This window comes from Amborella trichopoda, chromosome 7 (assembly GCF_054954075.1).
Source record: "Amborella trichopoda isolate Santa Cruz 75 chromosome 7, AtrichopodaSantaCruz75HAP2 v2.0, whole genome shotgun sequence".
Classification (NCBI taxonomy): Eukaryota; Viridiplantae; Streptophyta; class Magnoliopsida; order Amborellales; family Amborellaceae; genus Amborella; species Amborella trichopoda.
In genome coordinates this window covers 302,495-319,007 of record NC_142342.1, presented here as the reverse complement: position 1 = coordinate 319,007, position 16,513 = coordinate 302,495, and the positions used below count along the sequence as shown (strand labels likewise).

Genomic DNA, 16,513 nt, shown 5'->3' with positions numbered 1-16,513 from the left:
AGGGTTCATGTAACCAACCTCAATTAATTAAAAAAAAAGAAAATGATGATGATGATATCTTTCTCTATCTAAAAATTCATTCTCTCTCTAAAACTTCAATCTATTTTTCTCTTTAAAAATCCATTCTTTCTCTAAACACCCAATCTTTGTTTCTCTCTCTATCAATTTATTCTCTATGTAGAAACTAATCTCTCTCTAAAAACCCATTATCTCTCTAGAAACTCAATCTCTTTTATTCTTTCTAAAACCCATTCTCTCTCTCTAAAAACTCAATATCTCTTTCTCTCTCTAAAACCTATTTTCTCTCTCTAAAAACCAAATCTCTCTTTCTCTAATTAAAAGCCTTCTCTCTAGAAACTCAATCTCTCTTTCTCTCCTTAAAAACCCAAGTTATTTTTCTCTCTTTAGAAATCAATATCTTTATCTCTTTAAGAACTCAATATCTCTTTTTTTTTTAAAAATTCATTATATTTCTCTCTCTAAAAACCCAATCTCTTAACTCTCTCTAAAAACTCATTATTTCTCTCTAGAAACCAATATCTCTTTCTCCATCTAAAATCCCAATCTCTCTTTCTCTCTCTAAAAATCCAATCTCCTTAGAAATTTGAAAATCTTGAAAATTGAAAATTGAAGATAAAAAAATGTGTTACAAAATACACTATTTCTAAAACTTGAAATCTATTTTTTTATCATGCCTATGCATCTTGATGTTGAGATGGTCAATTTGAGGACATTTGGGCATCAAAACAACCTCTTCTAATGAAATTTTTGATGTAGGCTCTAGTTTGATGGTCTAGAGTTTCGGCTATATATAAACGGTTTGTGAGGCGATTATTATTCGATAGAATTTTGTTTCATTATTTTTTCTCTCTCATCAATACCATCTCTCATTGAGGGAAGTGCTTCCTGAAGATTCCCCACTCCACCTCAATTCTCTCTCTAATCAATATAGTATTAGAATTAGAATAAATCTCTCTCTAATCCATATAGTATTAGACATAGAATAGAAGGTGTTGAATGGATGATGTGAAAAACAAACAAGGGTAGAGAGAGAGAGTAGAATAGATGAGAAGAGGAAGTGGTCTTATTAATTTTAAAAAAGAAGAAATCTAGGAAGAAGTAAAGTAGTTTATGATAATAATAGTTAGCGTTAATGGCACAAGCTACAAGCTGGATGATGATGAGTATGCCCCACTCCCTCCACCTTCACACTCTCTTTAAATGCTTGCCCAAACGCCCCATGCATTTGCACCCCTTCTCTCTCTCTCTCTGCGGGTGGGTAACATGGTGCCACGCCGAGCAGCCATGAGAAGAAGTTGCCTGCTGACGCTCCTCCTGTCCTTGGCTCTACTGGCCTCCGCGGCTCATGCGCAAGGCAACGGCAATGGCGACAATGGCAATGGCAACAATGGAGACACTGGGAATAATGGGAAGCCTACAAAGCCGAACCCAAAGGACCCTGCTCAAAACTACATGGAGATACCTCCTAACTCCAGCGGCCAAGAGGGTGGAGTTTGCAGGGCTCAGGGGCGGTGCTTCAGGAGGACCCTCACCTGCCCAGCACAGTGCAGCAAGAGGAAACCCAGGATGGCAAAGAAGGTAAAGGGCTGCTTCATCGACTGCAGCAAGTGCGAGACCACCTGCAAATGTAAGCACGACATATCAAACTCCCCACCAAATAATTCTCGAGCAATTTATGTTGCGGTTATTATTATTATTATTATTAAAGTTGAGGTTCGGTCCTGCTATAACAACACCGGACAAGAGGGCCGGGCCGGCTCTGTGTTCCGTATTTATTGATACTGCACAGTAGTGTAGTGTAGGTCTATGTTGTCCGTGTTTATTGATACTGGACAGTAGTGTAGTGTAGGTCTATGTTTGTCCTCCGTGTTGGTATTCCTAGATAGCGCAACAGAGCAGGAGGGCAACAACTTCAGGTCCTCATAGTTTCATCTAAATGATAATAAAGCCCCCCAAACCAAGTCGGTAAATAAATCAATCTTTTGAGAGAAAGTGTGGCTCTAATGATGAATGTATCGATGTTTTACTTAACTCAATTTTGAATGCCAATCAATTCCTCATAACTAACATATCTGTGGTGGTGCAGTTAGGAAGCCCAACTGCGAGGGGTATGGTGCAATTTGCTATGACCCACGCTTCATTGGTGGAGATGGGGTGATGTTTTACTTTCATGGGGGCAAGGGGGAAAACTTTGCCCTCGTCTCTGACTCCCAACTCCAAATCAATGCCCACTTCATCGGCAGCAGGCCTCAGGGGAGGACCCGCGATTTCACATGGATCCAGGCCCTGGCCGTCCTCTTCCAGGACCATACCTTTGTCCTCCGTGCCAAGCCTGTTGCGACCTCCGCATGGAATGACTCCGTCGACGCTCTGGTCATGGAGTGGGACGGAGCTGTGGTGAGCATCACCGATGGTGAAGATTGGGTTTCAGCAGATGGAGAGGTGACGGCCGAAAGGACAGCAGAGGCAAATGCTGTGAGGGTGGCAGTTGGCAGGATGGTCGAGATGGACGTGAGGGTCGCACCAATAGGAGAGGAGGAGAGGAGGGTCCACAACTACAGGTTGCCAGAGGACAACGCCTTTGCGCACCTTGAGATGCAGTTCAGGTTCAAGAACCTGACCGACGGGGTGGAGGGTGTGCTGGGCCAGACTTACCGGCCTGGGTACACAAGTCCGGTGAAGAGAGGGGTGGCAATGCCAATGATGGGTGGGGAGGACAGATACCGAACCCCCTCCCTCCTCTCCCCACAATGCACTTCCTGCCGGTTCAACCCCCCGGCTTCCACCTCCTCCATTTGATTTCATTTCATTTCATTCCATCCTCTCGTTCTTCTTCATCCTTCTTCCTATTTGGCTGCATAAGCTCATGCCCAAGGTGGGCTTTCTCTTCTGTGATTCCTTGTAGTTCTCACTCACATTCTTCCTTAGAATAAAGGCAGGTTAGATTGCTTACTTCCCCTAGGCAATACATATACATATCTGCCCATGTATTACCACTACGTATTCTCATCAATTGAATGGCAAGGTGTTCCTTAACTGTTACAATTTAGATAGGATTTGAATCTACAACCTTCTTTAACTGTTACAAATTAGATAGGATTGGAATCTACAATATGCTAGAAGTATATGTTCATTTGCCTACAACATGCTAGAAGTATGTGTTCATTTTTCTTATGTAACTTTTGTGTGGAGAGATTAAACAGAATGACAGATCAAGATTCGTACAGCCCATCTCAATTAGTTTGGAAAAAGTTTCCACGATGATGAACTTTTTTTTTTTTTTAAGAGAGAAAGAGAGACGGAGCTAAGTTCACTTTTCACAACAACTCAGATTCTTCCAGTAGAAGGAAATAAATGTGGACTCTTAAGTGAAGGCTATACATGCAAAATGCATGTGAAGGTCGGCCTGTACCGTCCATCAAACGTGACTAAAGTTTCAACCAGAGTTAAGACAACCCTGGTCATAGCTCAACAAGGGTGACATTCAGCTGATATCAGTGTTCACATGCATTTGGTATGTAAACCCTTTACATGCGGTAAAGTCTACTGAACTCTTGCCCAGTCTATTGTAATGGATTCCATTCTGCGTAGAAAACAAGAAACTTTCCATCAAACATAAAACAAAATATAGCTAGAGGAGAATCCCCCTTGATTCCTCATTATGCCATGGGAGAAAAAACAAGAGGGAAGAAATAATATAATGTTGCCCTTAATAACTGAAGTGAAAAACAAAAAAAAGGCTAGCTTTGCTTGTTTGGGTTTGCGGGATAGGCTTCATGGGTTCAAACCAAGAGCGGACCGGCTTCATGGGTTCAAACCAAGAGCGGACCGGTCATCGAACTGGTGAGGGGTTTGATCCCTTCAAACTGCCGGCTGAATCGACTTGATCAAATTTTAAAAATATTAAGAAAAATGATGAATAATAATTTCAAAATATGTAACCTATTAGGAAAAAAATACCCACTTTGTTTGTCGAGTTGATTCAGTCGAAATATGCCCATTGAACTAGCCAAACCAATCAAATACTAGTTTTGGCCAGACCCGATTTTTACCTTGAACCAGATCGAACAAGGCATCACTCGATAGTTTGACTGGTTAGACCGACAGTTCAGTTTGGTCCTGAAAACTATGGTTCAAACCTTTGACCTCCCTCACTAGAACTGATGTCTACTACTAAGCTGAAACCTAAAGGACTAAAATGATCAAAGGAGAAATCATTTGTCTCATGCATATGGTCTTAATAAAAGAAAGAAGCTAGAGTTCTCCAAACTGGGATGAATGTTTCCGATATTCATCTCTCTCAATGCTCTTCCCGCATCCATGATGACAACATAAGCTCCTACTGCGACTCTTCCTATTTCTATTATTCTCTTATAATCTGGATGGCTGGTTCTATTCAAGAGTAGACACGATTTTGTTGCAAATTGTCTGCACAGCACATATAATACAAATTTCCCAATGATATTCATCATCTTTGCTATTTTTGTAATCATAGAAACCAGAAGAATTTAGGTGGTTACCTTCTCTGTGTCAAGAAAAATTCTCATTTGCCCAGGCATCACCATGGCCACCACCATAAATGTTTGTGTGGCTTATATCTGATACGGTTCACTAAAGAAGGAAAGAAAGTGGGTCGATAGAAACTCAGAATTTACAACATGAGACACTTTCTCCACCACAGCATGGGCATTCCCCATCACTATTATGCGGCGAGTAGGTCAGAATTTACAGTGTCTGACTTTTATTAGTACTTCTAAGCAATTTAGCTTGCTTTATTACTTTGCGTACATAGACCACCTGCTTATTTGCAGACAGCTTCAATTGCTAAGCTCTTGGTCACCCCTTTGCATGGATCTCCAAATTTCTTGATTGAAACACTAAGAGAGCAATTCCTCAATCCAATACAAGCCTGTTGAAAAATAATTAAAAGTCATTGTTTATTTTTGGTATGTAGTGTTCTGATCATGAACAACTAAATCAGACTCGAGCACGATTCCTTTAAATATCATTAGACTATTATTTTTTTTGAAATTTTCCTTTATTGCCATTAGAAAGGAAAAGAACCCTAGGTGAGAAGGTTAGGAACGAGAAAACGAGAAAACTTACTTCTTGGACAATAGATAGAGCAGTGTTACTACTGCATTTGCTCTGTCTGAAACTCCCGCATGCTCCTTGAGGTGTACCAAAACTGGCAAACTTGATCGACGAGATGACCTGGCCTGGGGATGGGCATTCCAAACGGAGCTCTGGTCCCGACATTGCCCTCGCTTCTGAGCGGGAATCCCAAGCATCCACAGGGGCGGGATGCAACTCTGACACATGCCCACACATGCTCCCAAAAGATCTCATTGCGAATGATATCTGATTTGGGTCACCACCTATCTCCTCAAACAACACTAGAGTGTTGCCACTCGGTTGAGTCCACGCTCGGGGCACATGATACCTTCAAATAAATGCAAAAAAATCTTGAATCATTTACTTTGCACATGGGGCTTGAGCCAAGTCGATGAAAACCAAGCATTTTTTTTGGGCAGAAGCTCCACTCTTACAAAGTCTGTGATGGCTTCCCACAATTCCTCTGGCATTTGCTTGATGTGTAACTTCCTTGATAATTGCACGTGTCGGAGCAACCACTCTGAGGAGCAATATAAGTTGGCCAATAGCGTCCAATGCTCTGCCCATTCACCCAAGCCTGACCCTTTCCCAGCCCCGTAAGGTCGAGGGCAACGGGGTCACTACCATCTGGTGCATCAAAGTTTGTCTGCAGCAAGCATACAAAGAAAAATGTGAGGAGCAATGCGATTTGTTATCTTCAACCAAGGCCAGATTGATGTGTCAGGGCCATGTCGGCAGAAACCATTAGGTGCATCCATAAAGCTTGTGATTTTTAAAAAAAATTACTATATAGGAATGAGACATATTTCCCCATGTAGTACCTTGTACCATATCATAGGTCGGTTCTTGGGTAGTTCGGAGCCGGAAACCCATGGAGCATCATTTGTACCTTCACTTCCATAAAGGCTCGACTGCTCACCTTTCAATCCAATCTGCAAATGCAAATACAAACTGTAATGAAATTATGACAAGAACAACCAAAGGTAACAATATTAGATGTTCTCATCATTATATGGAGCCTCGCATCATGCAGGAGAAAGTTCTTGTTCAGATAGCATACATGTTATACGAGCTCAAATACTGCTTAACTCGTCATTGACAGGCAGACAAATTATATTAAACTAGAACATTAATCATATCATATGAAAGCCAAAGAAAATGGAAAAAAAGAAATAAACAACCTGATAAGTCCACTGCTTTGAGGATAAATCCACGGTACCACTTTTGAAGCCTTTCAGTGTAACTGGACCAGTGATTCCCGCACCCGATGTATCAAAGAATGCCCCATAGTTCTACAAAATAAATATAAAATTCTACTTTTAAGCAGATAGTATACATGAGCAGTGCATGTAGGTAAAAATAGAATTAGCCCAGTAATAATGACACTGAAGTTCTGAGGAGTCAGTTTCCATAAAAATAAGAAGCTTAACAAGCAAGATTCTTTTTCTCTTTTTTTTAGTGATTTAACAAGCAAGCATGAAGATATTATGACAAAACAAGCTTAGAGTCAGACCTGCAGGCCTACTGTCACACTTAAAAGATCAATAGTGTTGTGTCCTGCTCTCATTGTAATTGGTTTATCCATTGTGACCTTTACATTCCCATTGTTCCCAATTGCACGCCCTACAAAAAGCATCACTTAGGCATTAAGAAATAAAAGTGTAGGCAACAAAGACATTATTATAGAGGCACGCCCTAGAAAACCACTAGAGATGGAAGACCCCAACAAAGATTTCACATAAAACACTATATTCCATTGAAACTTCTATGTGAATCCTTGTGAAGAAATAAGTAACTACTGTAGAACATACATATTAGATTGCAAGTGCTCATCAAAGAATAGCCCGTAATAAAATGACTTGAAAATGGCTCATCGGAGCAGAACAGGGTACCCTATTAAGCTAACATGTCTATAGTGCCTCTTAGTGAAGAGGTGCCATTATTGATGGCCAAGGGCCACAAATAATCGCTTACATTACTATGCCGTGCGCCACTCTGCGAAGGTAGGAAAGAGAAAATATCAAAACAAATTTGAGGTGTGTGGAATCAGAAATTCAATATGGCTTTCAACATCAGCTTACGCATTACTGTATATCTTCATCCATGATAAATTGTAGAAATATCATCTTCACTATCATGTTTCCTCATAATTAAAGCCTTTAAAAGTAATGTTGCAATTATAGTTACCAACGAACAAAGGAAAACTGGTGCAACTACATGATTTGGTCAAAATTTCTTACAAGGCAATGATGCTTCTTGGTTTCCATCTCACTATTCTCAATAGTATCTGAAACAGGGCATGTTGCCCTAAGATGAAACTATTTGATTTTCACCACTAAAAACAATTTTCACCCGGTTTTTCCATTTCCATTTTCTATGTTCACAGCAATACCTGCAAATTCCCCATTGATAAAGGCATGAAGGACATGACCCAGTGATGACACATGAAGAGACACTTGACTACCATTAGAAAGGAATGGTTCATCCTTGTCAACATCCATGCTGTCACAAGGCCATGAAGACATTATTACATAGCAGATACAGAAGAAGCACTACTATAGTAAATAAAAAGTGAATTGTGTTCGGAATCAAGCAATAAATCCGCACACCTTATTGAATACCATAAGTAATCACTCTCATCTGCAGTTGTATTTATCTGCTCTAGCAATCCCAATTTTGTAAATGCAGTACTCATTGAAATACCCACAGGTTCAATTACCCAGCTCCAATCTGACTGCAGCACATTTAAAGAATCTCCTACTTGTTGCGAGCTTTGCAGCTTGAATGCTGGCTTTAGCCATTCCATCTCAAAATGATTGGCCTGTGATGTAATCTGCAGCAATAGATGCTTCATGGATAGGGTTTCTTCCAAAACTAACTAATTTCAAGACTATTCACCTCCATTTTGAGATAAAGCTAGCATTAGAAACACTGCATCCACGCTTTCATTAAATACACTACAGAAAGTGGACTGCTATGTGAACTGATCTTCTGTGGATGGGGAACAGGGTTAAAAAATTACAATCAATGCAACTGGCTATGGATTACAATCAATGTTAGACAAAAATATATGTGTGTGTGTGTATACACATATGAAATTAAGATCGGACTGGAGGTTTGGTCTAACCCCCTGGAAAGGATGGTCCACTGAACCAGTGTTGGACTGGTGGACCGGCCGGTCCAACACACAACCGGCCTGTCCCGATGGGGCCAGTTATTTAGGGAAAAAGCACTCAAGAAAAATCAAATTTTAGTTCTAAAATTATATCTTTTGTCCTTTTTAAATAGTATAGGGCTGTTTTCTAGAATTATATCTTTTGTCCTTTTAAAATAGTATGGGGATGTTTTCTAAAATTATATCTTTTGTCCTTTTTAAATAGTATAGGGATGTTTTGGTTATTTATTGTCTCAGGATGGTTTTGGAGTTATGTGTGTGGTGTGATGTGTATGTGCTTAGGCATCTGGGCACGTTTGAAACTGAATAAATAAGGTCACCCTGACCTTAATGTCCTCCTTTCTCATGTTTTTCATGGCTTTGCTGCCCTTTTTAGTAGTCTCCCCTTTAGGTGTTGCACTTGGACTTTGTTACACTCAGATAATTTTTTCTCGTGTGGGTGAGGTTGCGCATGCATTCAGTTAGAGATTCCTATTTGCACCAGAGGGCCCACACAATCACAAAATCCTCCTTCCCATTGACTTACTGGCCATGTAACTGATAGCCTGGAAATGAGCCTTCTTAGCCTAATCTATTCTATGATAGTGCTCATAAAGTGGTAGTGCTCATTAAGAACTTATATGCATGAGTACTACATTAAAAAGACAGTGAACACACTTTAACTCGGTAGTATACGGCAAACAACTATTTCTAGAGATTCGATGTACATGTCCATATTTTAGCATTGAATAACGAACCTTAGCAGTGTTGAATACCGCATTCTTGCAGTCCGGAAGGATGCTCACAGACCAAGCAGGCAAATGATATGAGTTGCCGTTGAATGTTACCATTGCATCTGACTGGGTACCCACATTTGCAAGAAAAGCAGCGCATTTTCCTGATCCTAGTCTGTATACATGTGCCTACAATAAGAAGAGAAAAATAATTGCGAAAGCAATGAAGGACACAAAAGCAGACTGAACCTATAAATGACAGTAAACAACCAAGCAGACTGGGTGTTATTGACGTTCAAAATTGAAGCAATGATAATATTCTTAGAAATTTGCAATGACTTCTGGTTGTAACAAACTAGGACAAATCCAAAGCCCATATTTATACACATGTATAGAAGATCCACAGGACTCCCACATTTCTATCAGATAACAGATTAACATGCTGCTAGATGCTAGCATGCGATTTACTATCAAACCATAAAGAAACTTATGAATAATCAGAAAGATGTACCAAGGCAAAAAAAAAACTAAGATGTGTAAAATTCAATGTTATATAAGAAAAGTGACTATGAAAAAAAGGGAATTTCATGCCCCAAAATTCTCTCTAGAGTACCATAACGAAATTCAAGATACTTTGTTTCAATAAATTCAAGTATAATAACCCTGTTTCAAATTGATGGATTTTGGCCAAATCAGAAACGATAGAAATTCATGGTCTCGAAAAAAATAAAAAAAAATTGGACGTTTCATATCATAGTGAATTTTGTCACTTTCATCAAAATAGCCATAATTCAATTATTCAAGAAGTCCTTAAAACAACTAGTTTTAAAGTTGAAGAATCAATAATTTGACTTTAAAATATTTCTCCCATGTACAATCAAACAAGCTTGTATGGCGTGAGATTCTTTGCTTCACCATATAAATAATTATCAGCAATACATGTCTTGGAATCGAAAGATGGAAACAGAAATGCTTACCTCCAAGTTTGGACCAAGAGAAGTAAGCACTGGATCAGTACCAGTCAACACTTCTTCACAAAGCTTTATGGACTTGTGCAGATCTCTTAGGTGGCCCCACTTGGGCTGTCTTACAAGTCCTACAACAGACATGGAAATATTCTATTATAAACTTGCCTTGCTGCTTACGTTTTTATCAGCATAAACAAATATAAGCTCCACATAAGTAAAGAAAGACATTACTTGTAGTAGAAGTGGTAACATATCATTCTAGCCCAACCATTCCAAGACGGATGCAAACATTTTGTTTTGTTTGCTTTCATGACTATGAACTGTATGTTTTCTGGAGGGTAACCTACCATATTCATCAATTGGAGCATCATAATCATAGCTAGTGGCGATAAAAGGCCCCCCTGAAGTACGGCCAAAGTTGGTACCACCATGATACTGTTTGACACCCAACATGCACATTTCCATTTCAAATATTTATTCAGGGGTTTGTACCAACACCACAAACACATATACACAAACAAATAAAAAAAGAAAAAAGAAAAAAAAAGGAGCATTACCATGTAATAATTCTGAAAAGTGCCACCTCTCTGAAAGAACCGTGCAACAGCGAATGCAAGGTCCTCTACAGGTCTGTGAGGTACAGCTCCTCCAAAGGACAGAAACCTATGAATTTGCAATATAGAACATAGTCAAATGGGGCACGTCAACAGACTAATCGATGCATCCAGTTTTTCCTGAAAGAATGAAGAAAACCAGGAGCCGAATCCTCCAGCTTCTCCTATTATACCAGTTGACTGGGCCGTGCAACTAAGGTTGTCATACCCATGATCTTTTTTTTTTTCTGATGGTGTATGCCCATGATCTTATTATCTTTTCAATTATATGCAAATCAAGAAAATCATGATCCCAGGATCCTTTTGATTGATGAAAATTACCCTAGGGAGATGAAATGTTCTTCAAAGCCTTACCACCCACTCCAATTCTCAGTCCACATCTTGGGTTTCTTAGCAGAGTTTGGTGTAAACTGATCACAGTAAAACCCGTTGCAAGTATTGATCTGCAAGGCACATTCTATCTTGAATCAATTGCTGCTTTTCACAGTAAAACTGCCTCTGATATCTACAAAGAAGCAAAACACTCACAATAGGATCAGGAGCATCAGGTTGCTGGCACATAACCCATGGTACCCCAGTATTTAAAGATGTAGCCATAGATGCCGCCCAATTGATATATGACTTGGCAGCCGAACCATAGGCCGAATCAATGTTGCCATACTCATTCTCAATCTGTAAAACAAGAACCACCCATTATTGGAGAAGTTTGAAGACCCCCTTTATACATTGCACTCTTTTATGGGTGGCTAATCTAGTACGAGCCAAGAAAAGCCAATGTTTTTTTTTTTCTTGACCTCTAATATATCATCTAGATTCAAGAATTGAGGGGAAGGATACCAAATAGAAAAGCAGCAGTTGAATGGGAACGAGGTAAGGAATGTTCAAAAACAACGAAAAAAAGATAAGTTAAGATAACCTGAGCAAGAATGATAGGTCCCCCTTGGGAGGCAAAAAGCTGAGCCTCCTTCATTATATCCACCACCTTTGCAGTAAACTTCTGCATTGCGCTCTGCAATATAAAAGCAACATAGGTGGAGAGCAGTTTACAAGGTGTGAGGCTAACGTTTGTCAAATGTTCAGAAAGGAAAGTAATTTGTTTGTGTGTAAAAGGGGAGATACCTCGAAAGGCTCGTTATCCGTTCTGAACTTAATGCCGGGCATAAAATGCAACCACAGAGGGAATCCTCTAAAAAACGTTCATAACAAAATAAGTAGTAAACACATATGAATCAACAAAATTTAAATATTGTGGAGGAATTATTTTATGTAATGTGGGAGCATCAATAGTTCACAGAGAGATGGCTCTGTAAATAAGAAAGGAAAGAATGATTGTGAATTTGATAGAGAGGAACGTACCCGTAGTTCCACTCTGCGCAAACATAAGGACCGATACGAAGATGAACATAAAGACCAGCAGCCTGCACCATCTTCACAAACTTTACCAAATCATACCTTCCTTCGAAGTTGTACTGCACACACCACCACCCCCTTTAATAACAAAATGAAAGATGAGGCTTAAAGAATCACATATATAAATACGTTCTCTCTTATCTTCTGTATTAGCAGAGAGAGAGAGAGAGAGGGAGAGGAGCGCGAACCTGATTCTGGACTGGTTCGTGGACGTTCCAGAAAACATAGGTCTCGATGATGTCGAGGCCCCCTTCCTTTGATTTCTGAATGAGGTCCGCCCACATCTGTGCTTATTTGTATGCAGAGCATGCAGCAGCCATGTTAAGTGAAAAAGCGAAGAGAAAAAGAAATATATAAAAAAGAGACTCTGTGTGGGGTGTTGTTTTAACCTCTGGAGTGCTGCGTGGGTAATGTATGGAGCCCGAAATGAGAAGTCGGCGTTGAGAATCGAGGAGGAGGGCCCTGTGGTCATAACTAACCACCGCTGCGCTTGTCGAAGAAGAAAGCAGCACCACCATAATGGCCATGCCCAACCATGACATTGAGATGAAGAAGAAGAAGGAGAAGCCACCATTCTTCTTGGTGTTACAAAACACCAACACTGTCATAATAATAGCAGGAATAGTGAACATCATTCTCCAATTTCCGTCGTTGTAATAACAACAAGAGTGGGATTTTGGGTTAAGAATCTCTTTCTTTTACTTATATACTTGCTGTTCCTTCCCCTGGCATTGGCACTGCACAACACACAGCTGAACACACTACCTGGATGCGTTTGTGTGCCTCTTCCTCTTACATTTTACTTGTGGGGAAAGTAGAGTAGCCTTCTTACTCCCCCTCTAAATCATTATCTTATAATATTATCTCTCTCTTGCATGATTGTGTGTTCAAACATCTATTTACATATTATTGCCTTTCTCCATCAGCTAATCCACCTCAATTCCATTCCAAAATCCAACTCAACTTACTTGCATCATCATAAGGCACAAGAACAAGAGAGAGAGGGGAGGGAGGAGAGAGAAATAAACGGAGGAGCAGAGCAGAGAAGTCCCATGAGAGAGAGAGGAAAGATAAAAAAAGGTGAGGGGAGAGGATGCATTCGTCTGCATCTTCTTTCATTCTTGTCACGGAGTTGGGTCAGGCCCACTATCCTCCCTACTACAAACCAAGTAGCCAACCGTTTCGTTTTTGTTTGACTTTTTCTTTCCATTTCATTAGGGTTAGGGTTTGAACGCAGAGAGAGAGAGAGAGAGAGAGAGAGAGAGAGCACTCATTCACTCCTGCTGTGTCTCTTCCCCCACCGCATTACGATTGAATGAGGGAATAAAAGTGAAGATACAAACAACGCAACACAGTTGGTTTCCTGGGAACGCCACCTTGTTTGGCGCGTAAAGTTTTTTTTTTTTTTTTTTTCTTGACATTATTATAGTAATAATATTAGGAATACTAAGATAAATATATAAATGAAAAGCCCCCAATACAAAACCACGCCATAGAAATATGAGGTTTTGCTTCTTTCTTGGGAGATAACATGGATAGGGAATCTCCCTAATATGTACGTAGTGTTTGTTGGGGTATAAATAAATAAGGAAAATGTTTTGAAGATAGGGCTGCAATCCTATCAAAGTCTCACACACACACTCAAAGTTGTAGTTCCAACTTTCGAATTGGTTATCTCCACCTTGGTTGCGAAAAAAAAAAAAAAGGATTTCGAACCGTAAAAATATTGTGTATATCGTAGTACATTATAGATAGTCGATTTCACCCTATGACCAAAGGTTCACATATCTGCACACTATTTTATGAGTTTCAAAATTCATAATCAGTGTTAAAAAATAATTTTAGAACCGTCATAGAGATTTTCAATACCCAAAATGCTTTTTCGAAAATCAAGGTGACTCTTTGTTTTCATAAAACCTAAGCCTTATACAAACTGTATCCAATAAATAATCCACATTTTATTTTTCAAATAAAAAATAAATCCATTAAAGAAACAACCCTCAAAGTGGCTTTGTGTTTTATTTTTTTATATTTAGGATTTATCGTTCATAAAACAACATTAATAATTTTTTGGGGGAACGGGACAAATTTAGCCTCTATAACATTGGTAGGGGTGGCAATGGAGCCCCGCTTGACCATGGACCCAACATCCAGACCTGACCTGGCACGGGTATGGGTCCAAGACTTAAACCTTTCGGGCCGAGTTTGGGTCCAAATATTGGATCCAAACACTATTCGGGTACAAGTCTAGATCCATGTGGATCCGACCCGAATAATATTATTATAAGTAACATTTAATATCTATTATTTTAATAATATTTAATTAAAATTTAAATGAATATAATGATATTTTTAGTTATGACATTTAAATTTATATATTTTTATTTTTGAATCCGCTCTGGGTCCTTTGCCACCCCGAATAATATTTTTGCATTAGGAAGAAGACATATGATCTTGGAATAATATTTTTACATGGGGAAGAAGAAATATGATCTTGGATTTTTGCGAGTCATCAAACCAAGAGAGAGAGACCTCTTCTCATCTAGTTCACGGGGCCCTTTGATGGGATCCTAAAAAGATTGCAGTTAATTTGATAACGATCGATACTTCTTCTTCCCACCAAACCAAGGAAACATTAGATGTTGACCCAATATATATGAGTTGTTCTAGAATACACTAACGGTGAACTTAGAATTTCTTACTCCAATACTTGAAACTCTTATAATGATTCAAAAGTTTGTTTTAATCTCGTTGTAACATTTGAAGCTCAGGAAAAAGTTTATATAAGTTCGAGGCTCTAAGCATTTAAATTAAGACGCACCTAAAAAATTTACTAGAAGAAGTTGTTTTGATGCCAAAGAACCCTCCAATCCAATCATCTCGACCATGAGATAAGCGGATTAAAAAAGAAATGGATTCAAATTTTGGAAATAGTGCATCCTGTAATGCATTATCTAGGCTGTTCAATTTTCAAGATTTCCACTATCTACTTAATCTACACTATTTTTTAAGCTTTAAATTGTATAATTAGATATGAAAACAAATTTTCAGGCTATCATAAAGATGTTCGGTACTAAAACAACATCTTTCGATACTATTTGAAGGTGCACCTTACTTTAATATATTTTTGTCCAAATCCATTTTGTTGAAATCTAGATAATCAATTTTACTAACTTCCCTCAGGCAGGATTTAGAGGTGCATATTACATTTTATAATAAAGGATAGGCCTCATGTATACTTAATGAATATTAGTAGGATGGATGAGTTTTACGTTAGGGCAGTTGTGTGCATTATGGGGCAAGTATTTTTAATACTCAAAGGAAAGGAAAGGAAAGGAAAGGCGTTTACCAAAGCAAAATGCTGCTCCACCCTCCTCTCTCACTCAACCATATCAACGCAAACGGAAAATTATGGGGTCATCTTCAAGGTTCCTCGGATGATATTTCAAAGAATAAACTGAAATCTCCTTGGAGGATTTCCTTTCTTTTTAAGAGAACTTGTAAACTATACCTAGATTTGGCATAGAACTAACTTCTTAGTTTTTTCGCCAAATCTCTCTCATTCAATTTCTCTTCAGCTTTGATTGATTTATTTTGTTAATGACTGTATGCTACAAGACCATTCCATTTTTTGTATAAGGTCGCATTTCTCAATTGTTCATTGTGAAATTATTGAAGTATATCAAAATATTCAAGAAATTTTATTTTGGACTTTATGCTTAGTCAATGACACATCTTTTACCTATTGATTTTACATATAATATTCAATAATAGTTGTGATCTCCTTGTACCATAACTTTATTTCTTATTTTTTATAACTAAATCACTCATTTAAGTTTTCTATTTTTTACCTCAATTCCAGTTCACCAAACCAAACCCATATCTTTTACTTGGATTTAATAATAATAATAACAATAATGATAATGATGATGATGACGACGAATGAGCATTACCATATATCCTCAGTACGTACATGCAAGAAAATAGAGTTTGGTATGAAAAGATGGAGGTGGAGTGGGCCCACGGATTTGTTTGTAATAAGGGATTCGAGTCAACCGCCACTTTATACCATCCAATTGTATATAACGACGACATGAGTCGCCTTCAAAGCATGCACCCAATCCATTTGTGAGTGGGTACCAGGCAACGCCTTCACAACAACACGACATTTTGTACCCTTCCCTTGATCACATTCACACCTCAATTTCCTATTTATTTATTTCTGATATTAGGGACTGTATACAATGACATCATTTTCTATCCATCCATCTAATGCTGCAACATACGATGACTGAGATCTATCATTCACTGGTAGGATTTTATTTTTTTCCCGACTGATAGGATCCATTACAAATTTTCAACTTTCCTACCCATCATCAATGCAGTAGGATCCATCTCAACTAACCAACCAACAACCCCCCAGCTAATCTCTTGAAAGCAGGAGATCCACTCCCATCTTAATGGGACCACAAGGAAAAGGGTAAACAGTTTCTCCTT

General features: G+C 38.8%; 2 protein-coding genes across 9 annotated transcripts; one reads left to right on the top strand and one right to left on the bottom strand.

Moving 5' to 3' along the window:
* Window positions 1-836: 836 nt before the first annotated feature.
* LOC18444252 (uncharacterized) lies at window positions 837-3,057 on the top strand. The gene is made up of 2 exons (XM_006854425.3): window positions 837-1,648; window positions 2,108-3,057. Exons 1-2 carry the CDS (start codon window positions 1,222-1,224, stop codon window positions 2,818-2,820), a joined length of 1,140 nt encoding a protein of 379 aa, XP_006854487.2. The 5' UTR covers window positions 837-1,221; the 3' UTR covers window positions 2,821-3,057.
* Window positions 3,058-4,463: 1,406 nt separating this feature from the next.
* BGAL8 (beta-galactosidase 8) lies at window positions 4,464-13,315 on the bottom strand. 8 transcript variants are annotated; one of them, XM_088871921.1, is made up of 19 exons: window positions 12,406-13,315; window positions 12,205-12,300; window positions 11,963-12,075; window positions 11,726-11,792; window positions 11,523-11,615; window positions 11,135-11,278; window positions 10,928-11,049; window positions 10,550-10,655; window positions 10,340-10,427; window positions 10,002-10,120; window positions 9,049-9,213; window positions 7,746-7,969; window positions 7,529-7,638; window positions 6,650-6,759; window positions 6,318-6,428; window positions 5,958-6,068; window positions 5,571-5,782; window positions 5,128-5,464; window positions 4,464-4,930 (listed from the first exon to the last, which is right to left on the bottom strand). In XM_088871921.1, exons 8-19 carry the CDS (start codon window positions 10,550-10,552, stop codon window positions 4,823-4,825), a joined length of 1,698 nt encoding a protein of 565 aa, XP_088728047.1. In that variant the 5' UTR covers window positions 10,553-10,655; window positions 10,928-11,049; window positions 11,135-11,278; window positions 11,523-11,615; window positions 11,726-11,792; window positions 11,963-12,075; window positions 12,205-12,300; window positions 12,406-13,315; the 3' UTR covers window positions 4,464-4,822. The 8 variants fall into 8 exon arrangements, 7 of the variants coding, with proteins under 7 accessions (XP_088728047.1, XP_006854486.1, XP_088728050.1 ...); XM_006854424.4 differs by having other exon boundaries at window positions 10,961-11,049; XM_088871924.1 differs by having other exon boundaries at window positions 9,049-9,199; window positions 10,961-11,049.
* Between the last annotated feature and the right edge of the window lie 3,198 nt (window positions 13,316-16,513).

Coding starts and splice junctions, on each gene's coding strand:
- LOC18444252 (XM_006854425.3), top strand. CDS start 1,222: ATGCTTGCCCAAACGCCCCATGCATTTGCACCCCTTCTCTCTCTCTCT. Junction 1,649..2,107: donor GTGCGAGACCACCTGCAAAT/GTAAGCACGACA, acceptor GTGGTGGTGCAG/TTAGGAAGCCCAACTGCGAG.
- BGAL8 (XM_006854424.4), bottom strand. CDS start 12,651: ATGATGTTCACTATTCCTGCTATTATTATGACAGTGTTGGTGTTTTGT. Junction 10,121..10,339: donor TGCTCCAATTGATGAATATG/GTAGGTTACCCT, acceptor TGTCTGTTGTAG/GACTTGTAAGACAGCCCAAG. Junction 7,639..7,745: donor TACTTATGGTATTCAATAAG/GTGTGCGGATTT, acceptor GCCTTGTGACAG/CATGGATGTTGACAAGGATG.